Below are 14,078 nucleotides of genomic sequence, written 5' to 3'. Positions count from 1 at the left end.
AGCACAGCAGTAGGAGGAGCACAGGAACAGGAGGAACACAGGAACAGGAGGAGCACAGCAGTAGGAGGAGCACAGGAACAGGAGGAACACAGGAACAGGAGGAGCACAGCAGTAGGAGGAGCAGAGCAGTAGGAGGAGCACAGCAGTAGGAGGAGCACAGCAGTAGGAGGAGCACAGCAGTAGGAGAAGCACAGGAGTAGGAGCAGCACACACACTTGCCTAAATGTATAAGGTCCTGAGTTTGATCTGAGCACCACAAAAAAAATTTAAATTATGTAATTAAAATAGTTTTAACTTTATCTGGGCATAGTGGCACACATCATTAATCCCAGCCCTTGAGAGGCAGAGGCAAGTAAGTGGATCTCTTTGGGTTCAAGGCCAGCCTCATCTACATAGCGAGTTCCAGAACAGCTAGGGCTATGTATATAGAGACTTGTCTCAAAACACAAATCACAACAACAATAACAATTTTAAATTATTCTTAAATTGTGTCTGTAGATATGAGTGCAGGTGCCCTCAGAGGCCAGGGTGTCAGATCTCCTGGAGCTGGATTTCAGTTGGTTGAGAAACACCTGATGTTCTGGGAATTGAACTTGGATCCTCTGGCAAAGCAATCCATGCTCTTTACTGCCAAGCCATCTCTCCAGCCCCTTATAGCAATTAAAAACCACCCCTTTCCTGACTGTTGAAGGTGAACTCCTTTAGAGAACAACCTTCTTTCTATATTCCAAGGTAATCCCCAGCTGTGGGCACAAGATAGTGTCCACAAGATCATGGTCCTACATCTTACTGACCATAGAAACTGGCTGACTCAGGGAGAGACACAAGAAACCACCAATGCCTTCATCCTACTCCAACTATAAAAGCTGTCAATACCCATCTTGACCAGCAGGTGGCAAGAGTCTGTCAGAGGAAAGTAAAGCAACCAAGAAGACAGAGCCTAGGGTTATAAACTAAGGTCTGGTCACACCTACCTGTAACCCAAGCACCTGGGAGAGAGGCTGGAGCTTGAGGCCAGCCTGGGATATGTATGCAGACCCTTTCTTTAAAAGCAAAACATAACACAAACACCTGACACATCTGATACTAACCAAGGATGGAAATAGAAGTCCCCAACCATAATGGCCAAAACCATGTGTCTGTCTCTTTGCACCAGGAGTTCTGGCGAGCAGTCTCTATAACCACTTCTAGGAAACCGACCTAAAGAAATCAATTTGGATTGTGCACCCAGGCTCATCTTGACCAGGGAGCAGACTCATCTAGTTGCAGGAGCCTCGAGTAGCTGGGGCTACTGACAAATGCTGCCATGTGGCACAATGCATACAGATGGGAACTTAGAAGCAGCCTAACACTCAACACAAGTACAGCAATTACTTCAACCTAGGAGAGCCAGTCAAACGTGCCAGTGATTCATTTGGTAGTAAAATCTGTCTAGTTCTGTGCACATCTAGAGTTTTCCATGTTAAGAATAGTACAACATAAAATTATATAGTTTGACCCAAAACCCTGACCATGGGTGTAGTATCTCTGCTGGCTAGTTTTATGTCAGCTTAACACCAGCTAGAGTCACTTTGGAAGAGGGACTTCTACCCAGGCAGGTGGTCCTGGACACTATAAGAAAGCAGGCTGAGCAAGCCATGAGGAGCAAGCCAATGAGCAGCACCCCTCCGTGGCTTCAGTTTCAATACTGGCCTCCAGGGTCCTGCTGGAGTTCAAAGGTGGAGTTGTAAACTGAAATAATCCCTCTCCTGGCAGGGTGGTGGCGGCACATGCCTTTAATCCCAGCACTTGGGAGGAAAAGGGCAGGTGGGTCTTGAATTTTGAGGATGGCCTGGTCTGCAAAGCAAGTTCTAGACAGCCAGAGCTACACAGAGAGAAACCCTGTCTCAAAAAAGCAAAAACTAATGTCTTAGTTAGGGTTTCTATTGCAACTCTGTAGACCAGGGTGGCCTCGAACTCAGAGATCCGCCTGCCTCTGCCTCCCAAATACTGGGATTAAAAGACTGTGCCACTACTGCCTGGCTGACCACAACTCTCACAAAGGAAAACATTTAATTGTGGTGGCTCACTCACAGTTTCAGAGGTTTAGTCCATTATCATCATGGTAAGACACAGTGGCATGCAGGCAGACATGGTGCTGGAGCTGAGAGTCTTTATATCTTGACTCAGAGGCAACAAGGAAGTAGTTTGAGACTAGACACTGGGTGGTATTTTGAATATATAGCACCTACACAGTCACACACTTCCTCCAACAAGACCAAACCTATTCCAACAAAGCCACCACACCTCCTAATAGTGCCACTTTCTATGAGATTATGGGTGTCAATTATATTCAAACTACCACAACCAAAAAGCAAAGAAAATCCTTCCTCCCTAAGTTGCTTTTGTTTCATTGAAGACAGTATTACAGATGAACTCTTTAACTAATTTTTAAATATTTTATAATAAAGAAAATTTGGAGACTTCCTTCTGGAGAAAATGAAAATAATTATTCTGAGACATAAACTAGGAATTGTGTCTAAAATAACTGCCCTCTCAAGGAAATTTGAGAGACCTTTTTAGTTTTATTTTTGAGACAGATTCTTGCTATTCAGGTTAAGCCAGCCTCAAACTTGTGAGGCTACCTCAACTGAGAAGCATGCACTTCCTCATCTGGCTGCTGAATAATCAGTGCCCTCTCTCACAAACTTGGGTGCATACACATGAGTGTTTGTACGAGCCTGAAATTCAATGTATTTATCCCTTCTGTTTGGAGCTCCTATTAGGAGCCATTGTTTTCTTTATCCATGGCCAATGGGTCTCTTATATGTAAGAGAGTTGATTCTACAGATCGGTATTTTATCTCCAAAATGCTTAATATGTAAATATATAGATATAAATTAAGTTTTTAATTAGGTCATCATGTTATCTCCAAATTGAATAAAATTCATGCATCTGGGGTTTTATCCCCCAACCATGCTGATGTAATAAGCAGTCTTGCCTAACTGAAAAGTTTGAAGAGGAAATTCAGATCCCTGAAGAAAAGGGAAACCTCACACTTTGGCAGTTTTGGCTACAATAGTCCTCAGATTAATGAAATTCATTTTACTCCTCCATCATTAATGTACAATGTAAAGGAAATTAATGTGCCTAAGACACCCGACAGAGCATTGTACTTCTTCCCTAAAGCCAAAGGTCTACTTACTGGAAGCTACAAGGAAACACTGGCAGTTACAGTGCATCCTCCTCTCAGCAAGCGTTATCAACAGCCTTTTGATCCAGGAGATAGCTGCCATTTCTGGCAGAATAAAAAGTGAAAAATTGGCAACAAATTAAAACGATTATACTCACCCTCTGAAACTGTAAGCCTCCAAAAACTCTTTCTTCTATAAGCTGCCTTGGTCATGGTGTCTTAGCATAGCAGAAGAAAAGTAGCCCGGACAGGTACACAGGCTACATTTGTGTAAGAATACTCAGAACCAGCCAGGCAGTGGTGGCGCAGGCCTTTAATCCCAGCACTCAGGAAGTAGAGGTAGGCGAATCTCTGAATCTCTGTGAGTTCAAGGCTAGCCTGGTCTACAAAGTTCCAGGATAGCTAGGACAGCCAGGGCTGTTACACAAAAGAAACCCTGTCTCAAAAACCCTAAAAGAAAAAATAAGAATCCTCAGTGCCTGCAAGGAACACCTGTCCACACCTGCCTTGGCAGTGTGAGATGGGCACTACAGCTGTAGTTTAGGACAAGGACAAGAAGAGGAGATCTCACATGCTCCTTACATATATGGTTCCTGTCTCGTATGGAGGCCCAGGCTGGCCTCAAACCTATACTCCTTCTGCCTCTGTTCCCAGGACTGGGATTGTAAAAGTGTACTTCCAATCTAGGCTTTTGCGCACCCCCACACACCCAAATACTTCTGATGGACACAGGATCAACTATAGCAGAAATGGAATGAATTTGAACGAGCCCGTCAGTGCCCTCACTCCATAAAACATATCCCTGTTTTCTATCACTGAGATACAGCACCCTCTGTACTAAAAAGCAGAAAGAGTGGTTTGCCTACAGGTAGTGGACTCTGGCCGTTCTACTCCAGTAGATGCTCCAGATGCAGAGACACACAGCTTCACTTGCTCTCCTGAGACTGAATCCCACGCCCTGTGCGTACGAGGCAAGCACTGTACCACTGAGCTCTACTCTCTGCTGCTGTGCCTGGATTTCTGAAATGGACCACAAATGCCCAAAGGGCGTATGAAATCCATCATCATGTTCAATAAACCCAACATGACACTTAAACAGAACGAGTCCCAACTGAATGTCTGTCAGTAAAGGAAGAAAATAACATAACCCCGATACCTGGAGAAGCTGACTACTCAATCACTATGTAAGAGAGAGCTTACTGCCGCCCCTTAGGATGCTCTCCCCATTGCTTCAGGCTCAATAGTAATCTCTTTACGACTTCAACGGGATAGAAAGCAAGAAGGTGAAATTGTCAATCCAGGAGAGGATGGGTAAAATGCCAAAAAAAAACAAAAAAAACCAGGCAAAATGAAAGTTTTCCTTTATCTTTGGGGTCTATACATTCCTTCTCTAGAATTTTCTGTGAATCACCTCCAGCACATGACAATAACACAAGCAGAGAAAGTACTGCTTCATGCCTATATCTGTTGGGATTAGAATACAGTCAAACACTTACTAACACTATGTTGCAGGCAAAAATGGATCCCAGGAAGACTGAAAGACGGTTCTGTCAATCAAATAACCAGAGTCTAAAATACAGACATCATCTCCATTCCACAGATGAAGAAACTAAGAGTAAAAAAACCAAATGATTTGCCCAGGTCAAGAAACCAGTAAATGGCAGAGCTGGGACTTGAATTCATGTGTCTATGCAGTAAGTCTTATCAACTGTCCACTGTATCTGAATGACCTAGCTGAATTCAAGGCTGTCTCCCTCACTTCCTTACACACTGCTTTAATTTACTCCCACGTCTAGGTGTGTAAGGCTCCACTATTTACTATGACAGTCACTAGCAGCATAGCTATTTTACGCTTAATTGTTAAAATAAAAAGTCAGGAACTCCTGAATTGGAGTGCACAAGCATGGTAAAACATAAAACATAGAAATACATTTGGCTGGGTGGGATGGCGCATAACAAAAAACACATCCCTTGTAGCCTATGTAGGCTGACCACTGTGAGTGCCATCCTAGCAGGCAGTGTGAGATCTAGTCTCACAAAATTACAAATGGCAGCAAGCTTGAGGACCTGAGCTCCATCCCCGAGCCCCACACACAAAAGGCCAAATGCAGCGGCTCGCACCTGTAATCCCAGCACTCCCACAATGCAATGGGAGGCAGAGATTGGAGTCGCCTGGAAGCTAACAAGCCAGCCAGGATGCAGCCAACCAGAAATAAGAAACAACGTAAGGTGGAAAAAGAGAACTGCCTCCCTTTAAAACCTGTCCTCTGACCTCCACATGTGCACCGTGATACCCACGTATGTCAATAAAAATAAAAAGTACACATCTGAATGTATGTGAATGTATGTGTGAATAGAATGTGTATGTGTGTATATATGTGTTGGGTCTGTGTATATGTGTGTTTAAGAGTTAGTGTGAGTGTATATGTATGTGAGTGTGTATTGTTTTGGTCTTTGTCTTTGTTTCCCACAAAGAACCCACAAAACATGACTATCTAGTAACAGGAACACCTTTACTAGTTATAAGAATCCCCATTTGGCCAGCCTGGTCTACAAAGGGAGTTCCAGGACAGGCTCCAAAGCTACAGAGAAACCCTGTCTCAAAAAAACAAAACAAAACAAAACAAAAAAACAGAATCCCCCTTTGGCGTTCATGCTAATACAGACAGAGCAGCAGGTCCCTGGACAGTCTCTGGATGGGATGGGGATGCACGGGAAGAATCAAGTGATTAGAGGTTGGGACGTTCAGCCCCAGCCATTGAAGTCCTGCTTAGGGAATGGGGGAGCAAGGGAGCCCTGCAGAGATCTGTGTAGTGCTGGGGCTGGGGAGAGTGTGCAAGGCTGGGTAGTCATAGAGAGCACCAACACTGTCACCCCACTCGGCTCAGTCCTACGTGTCCCTTCCATTGTTTGCTACTGAACTCTTCTCATCTCATCACAAACAGCAACAGAAAGGAAACTGTTTTCCTGATTTCTGTGAACTTTTGCTTTGGTGTTTGGGCCTTTGTTTGTTTGAGACAGTCTTACTATGTAGCCTTGGCTGGCCTGGAACTTATTATGCAGCTCAGGCTGACCTCACACTTAGAGATCTGTCTGCCTCTGCCTCCTGAGTGGCATGGGATTAAAGGAGTGCCGCACCATGCTCTGTTCAACAGTTTTTTAAAACAGGGTATCAGATAGCCCAGGCTGCCCTCCAATTTATTATGTAGACAAGGCTGGCCCAAATTTCTGATTCCTCTGCCTTTATTTCCCATGTGCTGGAATTACAGGTATACACCACACCTGGTCTACTCTAGTAAATTACCAAACTTAAGGAGAGGGTCATGTGATGGGGGAGAGTCTTCTGTTTTGTGTTAATTTCATTGGTTAAATAAAGAGACTGCCCTGGCCCTTTGATAGGACAGAAAATTAGGTAGGCGGAGTAGACAGAACAGAATGCTGGGAGAAAGAAGCCGAGTCAGGCAGTCACCATGATTCTCCCACTGGACACAGACGCAGGTTAAGATCTTCCTGGTAAGCCACACCTCGTGGGGCTACACAGATTATTAAAAATGGGTTAATCGAGATGTGAGAGTTAGCCAATAAGAGGCTGGAACTAATGGGCCAGGCAGTGTTCAAAAGAATACAATTTCCGTGTAATTATTTTGGGTATAAAGCTAGCCGTGCATGCGGCCGGGTGCCAGGAACGTAGCCCGCCACTCCTATTACAACAGTCATGGAAATCTCCAAATTAGAACTGGCTGGTCATCTTTAGGAACACCTGAGGGGTGACCATCTTGTGGGACAGAGCCCCTTTAACTATGGGATCTGATACTAATTCAGGGCTGATAAGGTCAGAATTGAACTGAAAGTTGCTGGATATCTTGTTGGTGTACAGAGAAATGCAAAATTAGAAAATTTTGAGAATTTTATGTGTGAGAAAACTAAAGAAAACAGATCTGTAGCATTACCACTAGGACATATAGTGCTCCGAGGAACACTAGAGACCCAAGGTCAGGGCCAGAAAGATGCTTCAGTGGGTAAGGTGCTTGCCACCGAGCCTGGTGCCTGTGTTCAAACCTGGGACCCACAGGGCAGACAGAGAGCATCCCCAGCTGTACTCTGTCTTCCACATAAATGTTATAGCATGTTCCCAAAGCCACATTTGCATACACAGAACAAACAAATGATGCTTAAAAAAAAAAAAAGAGGGAAAACTTGGCAGGCAATGATGGTTCATGACTTTAATCCCAGCACTAGGGAGGCAGAGGCAGGCGGATCTCTGTGAGCTCGAGGCCAGCCTGGTCTACAAGAGCTAGTTCCAAGACGGGCTCCAAAGCTTCAGAGAAAGTCTGTCTTGAAAAACCAAAAAAAAGATCCCAGCACTCGGGAGGCAGAGGCAGGTGGATCTCTGTGAGTTCGAGGCCAGCCTGGTCTACAAAAGCTAGTGCCAGGACAGGCTCCAAAGCCACAGAGAAACCCTGTCTCGAAAAACCAAAAAAAGAAAAAAATGGAAAACTTAGTTTGATCTGGATATTAGGAAGAGGTCTTCAACTCAGCAGTGGTTAAAGAGTTGTCAGAAAATGATTCAAATTAGCATCTCCCCAAACTAAAGCATTACATTCTGATCAGACCACAGCTACCTCATTGCTCAGTCCTTTCACGATGGGACCTAATGATATCCTCCCTTGTGATGCTAGACACACCGTAGGGGAGTCAACTGCTCAAGTTATCCACAAAGCCTACACAAAATGCTAGAGTTAAAGCCCCCAGTTCCCTCCTCATTATCTGGCTCCCTGAGCTCTTGCTGTGACTGCCACAGCTGTCAGACCGACAGATCCACATGTAAGCTGTCAGCCACTATCACAGGCATTATCTGACAAGGAACAGAAACAAGCGAGGTGAAAACTGACTGCTGAAAGGTAGCAGGCTTTTCATCTCCACAAAGTCCCCAAAGTGTCACATAAAGGCTCACATGAAATTGGCACTAGCGGCCATGACAAGTACACTAACAAGAAAATCTGTCTCTAGGCAGACAGAGGTGTGATCCTGGAGGGTGGGGCGAGCTCCACCTCACTAAGTCCCAGGCAGCATAAAACAGGAACTTAATTAGAGCCCGCTGACTGCCAGCTTGAAAAGCACTGGTTAGCCACTTACTGCGAGGATGGGATGCCCAGAACAGTGGGCTCCAAGGCTAACGGCACAGCTTTATGAGCCACAGATCTACACAGCCTTCTGACAGAAAAAAAACTATAAAAGACTCCAAGAAGTGAAAAATCCCTCTCCTGTGCCTTCTTCTCAGCAAGTCAACTACCACAGGAGGGCACTGGCAGGTGTTTGTTCAACAGTCTTCTGAACACACACAATCACTTAAAATACAGAGACATGGGTACATCCTCTTCAAAAGGGTCAGGGAGGGGCACCTCACACAAATACTCTACAGCTGGTTTTGAAAATCCTTAGTAATTTAGAAATCTTGCCACGTCAATAAATTGAGATTGCCTTGTCTCATGTATGCATTTTTGTGGTTTGATTTTTTTGAGACAGGGTCTCTCACTACGTAACCTTGGATGGCCTGTGCTTCATGAATGCTGAGTCAAAGTGTATGCTACCGTGCCCAGCTTTATAGTTTTTACTGGTTTGTTTTTAATACATTGTGGGGACCCACAGATGTGAGTCTGCTCCACCTTGACTAGAAGTCAGAAAGTCTGAGCCTATTTTTGCTTTCAAAGTTACTGACAACAGCCGTGGCTACACAGGAGAGATTCTGACCTAGGGTGTGGTTAGTTAGCATTTCGTGTTAGAGGTAGATTCGCTCCACCAGGAGCAAAGTTGGTGCATTCAAGTCTATTCCTTTTATCACGTTAATTAAGTCTGTGGCCTCCCTCCTCCCCTTTAGGAGTGAAGTATATAAGCCTGTGGAAAATAACCAAAGCAGATTCAGTACCCACTGAAGGCTCCTCCCAATGCTGTTCTGTGTTTCTGCTTCTTATTTCTCTTAGACCTCTGCTCCTTTTGCTTAATATTCTAATCCTCATGCTCCTACTCTGGAACATGAGTTTCACTGAAGCTGGTCTTCGGCAGATGGTGCCCAATGCGGGGCCTTCGACACTACATGTTTTTTACTAATTTTTATGTGTGTGGGGCACTTATGGAGGTCAGAAGACAACTTGCAAGGGTCAATTCTCTACTTCTACCATGCGGATTCAGGATATTGGACTCAAGTCCTCCGGAGGGCTTGGTGGCAGTTGCCTTTACCCACTGAGCCATCTCACTGACCCTGATTTTTGTTTCTGTGACAGGGTCTCGTAGCCCCAGCTGGTTTCAGACCCACTGCAATGGTGGTGTGGCAGTACGTGTGCAGGTGCACAGGTGCATGCAGAGGTCACAGCAGGTCATCAGGGGTCTTACTCTATCACTCTCTGCTGCAGTGCCCTGAGTCAGGGTCTCTCACTGAACAGGTGCCTGTAGTTCAGGCTAGATTGGCTAGCTAGTCTCTGCCCTCCACTGCTAGGTTTACAAGAATGTATGCTGTGCCTGGCTTTTGATGTGGGTTCTGGAGATTTGGGCTCAATTCCTCAGGTTCTCAGTGCCATTTCCTTAGTTCCCTTTTCCTGCTGTTGTTTGTTTTTACAGACAGAGTCTCACTATGGAGTCTTTGGCTGCTCATTAACTTGTGGCATCCCTCCTTCCTCCACTTCCTGGGTGCTAGGATTACAAGCCTGGGCCACTACATACTGCTAAAATGCTTCTCCAGTCTTTAAGAACAAACGTCAATTTAGTGCTCAGTTAGGTGCTCTTGGTAAGCCTGAGACCAAGGCACACGTACAGTGCACCTACACACATACTCATAGGCAGACACTCATGAACACAGAACTCTTTATCCCTACTGCTACACTGAAAATAAGGTAAAGCCAGTGACTATCTGAAAACCGGAAGCCCTACAGTGAGAATGTGGGGGACCACAGTGGAATGAGTGCAATGAAGTGCTGAATTCCCCATTATGGGCTCCCACCTTGCTTCCGACAGCCTGGGATTTTGATAAAGGCTCCATAGTCTGTCACCATAGCAACCTATAAAGACAAAATGAAAAATCAATGTTGCACAACTGAGAACCAATCTTTCCTCTTTATATTTTCGACAGAGGATCTCAGGTAATGCAGGTTGGCCTCCAACTCACTGTGTGGACAAGGCCGAGCATGAAGTTAAACTGTGTTCTTTCCAGAACCTTTTATCCCTCCACCTCAGGCAATCACTGTTTTAGCTTCATCACAACAAAAGGACTCAACAAGATGCTCACTAACATTTCCATATTCACTACAAACACTTCAAAAACCCCTCATGACTGTACAGAGTTGACACTGTCATTCACATACGACAGAGACAAAGCGGATGCACGGAGGGACTACCCCAGCCCAGAACTCCTGAGTACCAGCCCTGGAATCTGAACTCATTCTTAATTTTCACCAGAGTTGCTCCTGGATTCCTTCTCGTGATGAAGCTGTAAGGGCCAAAGGCAATGTGACAGCTGCAATGTCTGACGTCCTGTTTTCTCCTGGCGACAATTAGGAATGGGAACACCCTATGTTGCAGGGAGACAAGAGAAAGCGTGAGGGCTTTGCAGTGCAGGTGTGGCTTCTAATCCTAACTTTGCCATTTCCTACCTGGGGCCTAAACTCCATTTGTTCCCAATTGCTGTTATAGGTAGCAAAAGATAAGCATTGTGTACCTGGCACTGGAGTCTAGCACGGGACGCACATTCAACAGTCTGTCACTTTTGATGCCTTGTAACTCAAGATGATGAAGTACAGGAAGACTAAGACTAGCAGAACCAAGCCAGGGGCAGAATTTGGGTCCCTGGAGCCCCAAGTCTCCTGCTTCACCAAACATCAGTATTACTCACTTCAATATTAGATGGTATAAATATTTTTAGAATTTCATTCTCCTCTTTATTTATAATTGTTTATTTATTATATTTTTGGTGTTTTGTTTCAATCCAGGGTCTCAGACTGTAGCCCAGGCTGACCTGAAACTCACGGCAATCCCCAGGCTCAGAATCCCATGTGCTAGAATGTATGCATGAGTCACTATAACTGGCTTTCTGTGTGTTATTGGGGCAGGGTCTCACCCTGTAGCTCTGGCTGGCCTGGAACTCATGATGTAGGCCAGAGATATGCCTGCCTCTGCTTCCTGAGTGCTGGGATTAAAGACATTCATATTTAGAAAAGAAACATCTTATTACTTTTATGTGTATGGTTTAGGTTTTCTATGTCTGTATACCATGTGCTCGCAGAGCCCACAGAAACTAGAAGCAAGTATTACATCCTCTAAAACTGGAGTTACAGATGGTTGTGTGATACCATGATGTGGGTGCTCGGAATCAGACCTGAGTCTTCTGGAAGAGCAGCCAGTGCTCATAACCACTGAGCCATCTCTCCAGCCCGTTGCATTTAAAACAAACAAACACCCACTTATTTTGTGTTATGCATACACATGTGTGCCATATCACGTGTGTATGGAGGTCAGGAAACAACTCTGAGAAGTTCGTTTTCTCCTTCCATCAGTTAATTTTAGGGATCAAACTCTGGTGGTCAGGCTTGGTGTCAAGTGCCGTTACCCACTGAGTTATCTTGCTGGCCCCTCTCTACTCATTTTTACAGGGACAGGATACCTGAACTAATTCTCTATGCTACACCATGAAGGAAGGGTTATAAACCTAAAGTTCTATACTCCTGGGGTATACAGAGGAGGAACAAGCTATGAGAAAGAAAGGATCAAAAAGTTCCAAAACAAAAACAAATAAGCAAACAAAAAAATAGTACAATTACCAAACCATGACAAGGTGGAGCCAGAAGGGCTTTCAGAAAGATATTAAAGGGGCTGGAGAGATGCCCCAGTGTTTCAGAACAGCTGTTGTTCCCAGCACAGCGAGTAACAACCATCTGTAACTTCAGTTCCTGGAGATTTAGTGCCCTCTTCAGGCCTGCAAGGGCACTGCAGGCCTGGGGCACAGAAACATGCAAACCAAGCACCCAGGCACAGTGGCGCACACCTGCAGATCTAACATGAGGAATAGGAGGATGGGGAGTAAGCAGGAGGCAGGAAGACTGCCATGAGTCCAACTTCATGAGCAGGGTGAAATCCCAAAGCAACAAAGACACTAGCTGGCCCCAGCCTGTCATCTTTCAAATGAGATGAGAGAAGACTAGAGATAGAAAGCACTTAACCAAGTCCACAAAGAAATTTGTTCTCTGTGAAAATGGTCCCAGATGAAGTAATTCCCTTTCTAAAAAATTATTTTACATTACTTTAGGAATGGGTGTGTTGCTTGATTTACATGCACTGTACGCATGCCTAGTGCCTAGACAGGTCAAAGCTTTGAGGACACTGTTCACCTAGAACTGGAGCCACAGATGATGATCTGTCACCTCGTAGTCACCACAGAAAGAACCTGTGTCCTCTGTAAGAACGCCAAGTGCTCCTAATCGCTGGACCAACTTTCTAGCCCAAGACTTTCTGTTTTTAATAAAAATAAAAGCAAATGTTTTCTTTCTGTCTCACCTAAGGCACTTTGACATTTGCTCCAGGATACCACAAAACAGGCTGAGCAATCACACACTGCATGGCATTATTAAGGAGCACAGTTATATGAAAAACTTAACAACAACATCTGGAAGTTACGGCTCAAACCACCTTGCTGCTGTAAATTAAGACAAAATAACTTCTCAATCTTGAAGCTCCAGGGCCACATTTTATCGTCGTTAGAGGTAATAACAGACCTTAATTTTCCTCTCCCAAAAGGGAAGGTTAATGGGCTTCAGAACAGATACAGTTAACTCTCGAGTAAGGAAAAGGTATTCTAGCCTACTTCCAGCACCAGGTGCTTCCATCACTGAGTCTCCTAGGGTGCAGTCAGAGATGAAATGAACAGGATGGCACCTGCCTTAGATGAGCATACAGTCTTCCTTGGGTCCCAAGAATCGTCACTCAGATGACTCAGGAGGGCAGAAAGGGGAAATTCAGTAATTATCTCAGCTGAAACTCAGGCCGTGGGTAAAATTAATTTCCATCTTTAGACAAGAGCCTGCACTGGCCTTGAAACTTGTTCTCCTCATAATGTCAATGAGGAACCTGAGGCTCAGAGATCCTGGTCCAAAGTTAGAGAGTAGCACATCTAGGCACACAACAGACATCTTTAACTGTACTCCAGTGACATTCCACCTCACCAACACTAACCACCCTCAAGCATTTCTTTGTGGCAAGTCTAAGACAAACCCTGGCTCCCACTGCTATCCTCATACCCGCACGTTTAATAGACACTGGCAGTGAGGTCTCAGAGGATGAGAAGACAATGGATACTGGCTTCTCCTCCATTCAGTCTGCACACTGCTACCATCCCTACTAAGCCCATAAGACGAATCCTAGAACACAAGCTGGACCAGATTCTTCAAGGACAACTCGTCCTGCCAGCTGGAGGCACAGTCGTATTCCAGTATTTATACAGCAGCTATGTGTGGCAGGTACCAAGCCAGAGTATGAAACAAAAACCAACTTATAAAATACAGATGCCTAACCTGTCTTTTTAAAAGAATCTGGATTCTCACGATAAACCACCACAAGCAGCTAGTGACGTGAAACCACTACTGTGTAAATGCTGTAACGGAAGCACGTGTGTCACAGGGTGTGTGAAACACCCTGACCTGCCACCCACCCACCCACTGAAAACACTGCTCTCTTGCAGCTGCTGCTTCCTCCATGTTTCAGTGCACGCGCACAACCCCGGCAGTGAGCAAACTCAGAAGATTCAAACCCCAGCTTCGTCATTCATTAATCACTGGGTGGTTACTTAGCTTCTAAGAGTCTCTTAGCCTCTAAAAGGAATTTGTTTTACAGAGATATACACATAGAGTGTGTGTACATGCATGTG

The 14,078-nt window shown here is 44.9% G+C and overlaps 1 protein-coding gene across 3 annotated transcripts in view; it reads right to left on the bottom strand.

The window, feature by feature from the left end:
• Positions 1–14,078, bottom strand: part of Zcchc17 (zinc finger CCHC-type containing 17) — a 47,466-nt gene that overhangs the window by 20,862 nt on the left and 12,526 nt on the right. For 2 of the 3 annotated variants that reach the window (XM_005353157.3, XM_013348471.2), the window contains one exon: positions 10,167–10,224. The exons of the other annotated variant lie outside the window; for it this stretch is intronic. In XM_005353157.3, coding sequence (XP_005353214.1) covers positions 10,167–10,224 — 58 coding nt within the window. The remainder of the gene's footprint in view (positions 1–10,166; positions 10,225–14,078) is intronic. 3 annotated transcript variants of the gene reach the window in all.

This window comes from Microtus ochrogaster, chromosome 10 (assembly GCF_000317375.1).
Source record: "Microtus ochrogaster isolate Prairie Vole_2 chromosome 10, MicOch1.0, whole genome shotgun sequence".
NCBI classification, from domain to species: domain Eukaryota; kingdom Metazoa; phylum Chordata; class Mammalia; order Rodentia; family Cricetidae; genus Microtus; species Microtus ochrogaster.
This window is presented reverse-complemented; position numbering and strand designations above follow the sequence as displayed.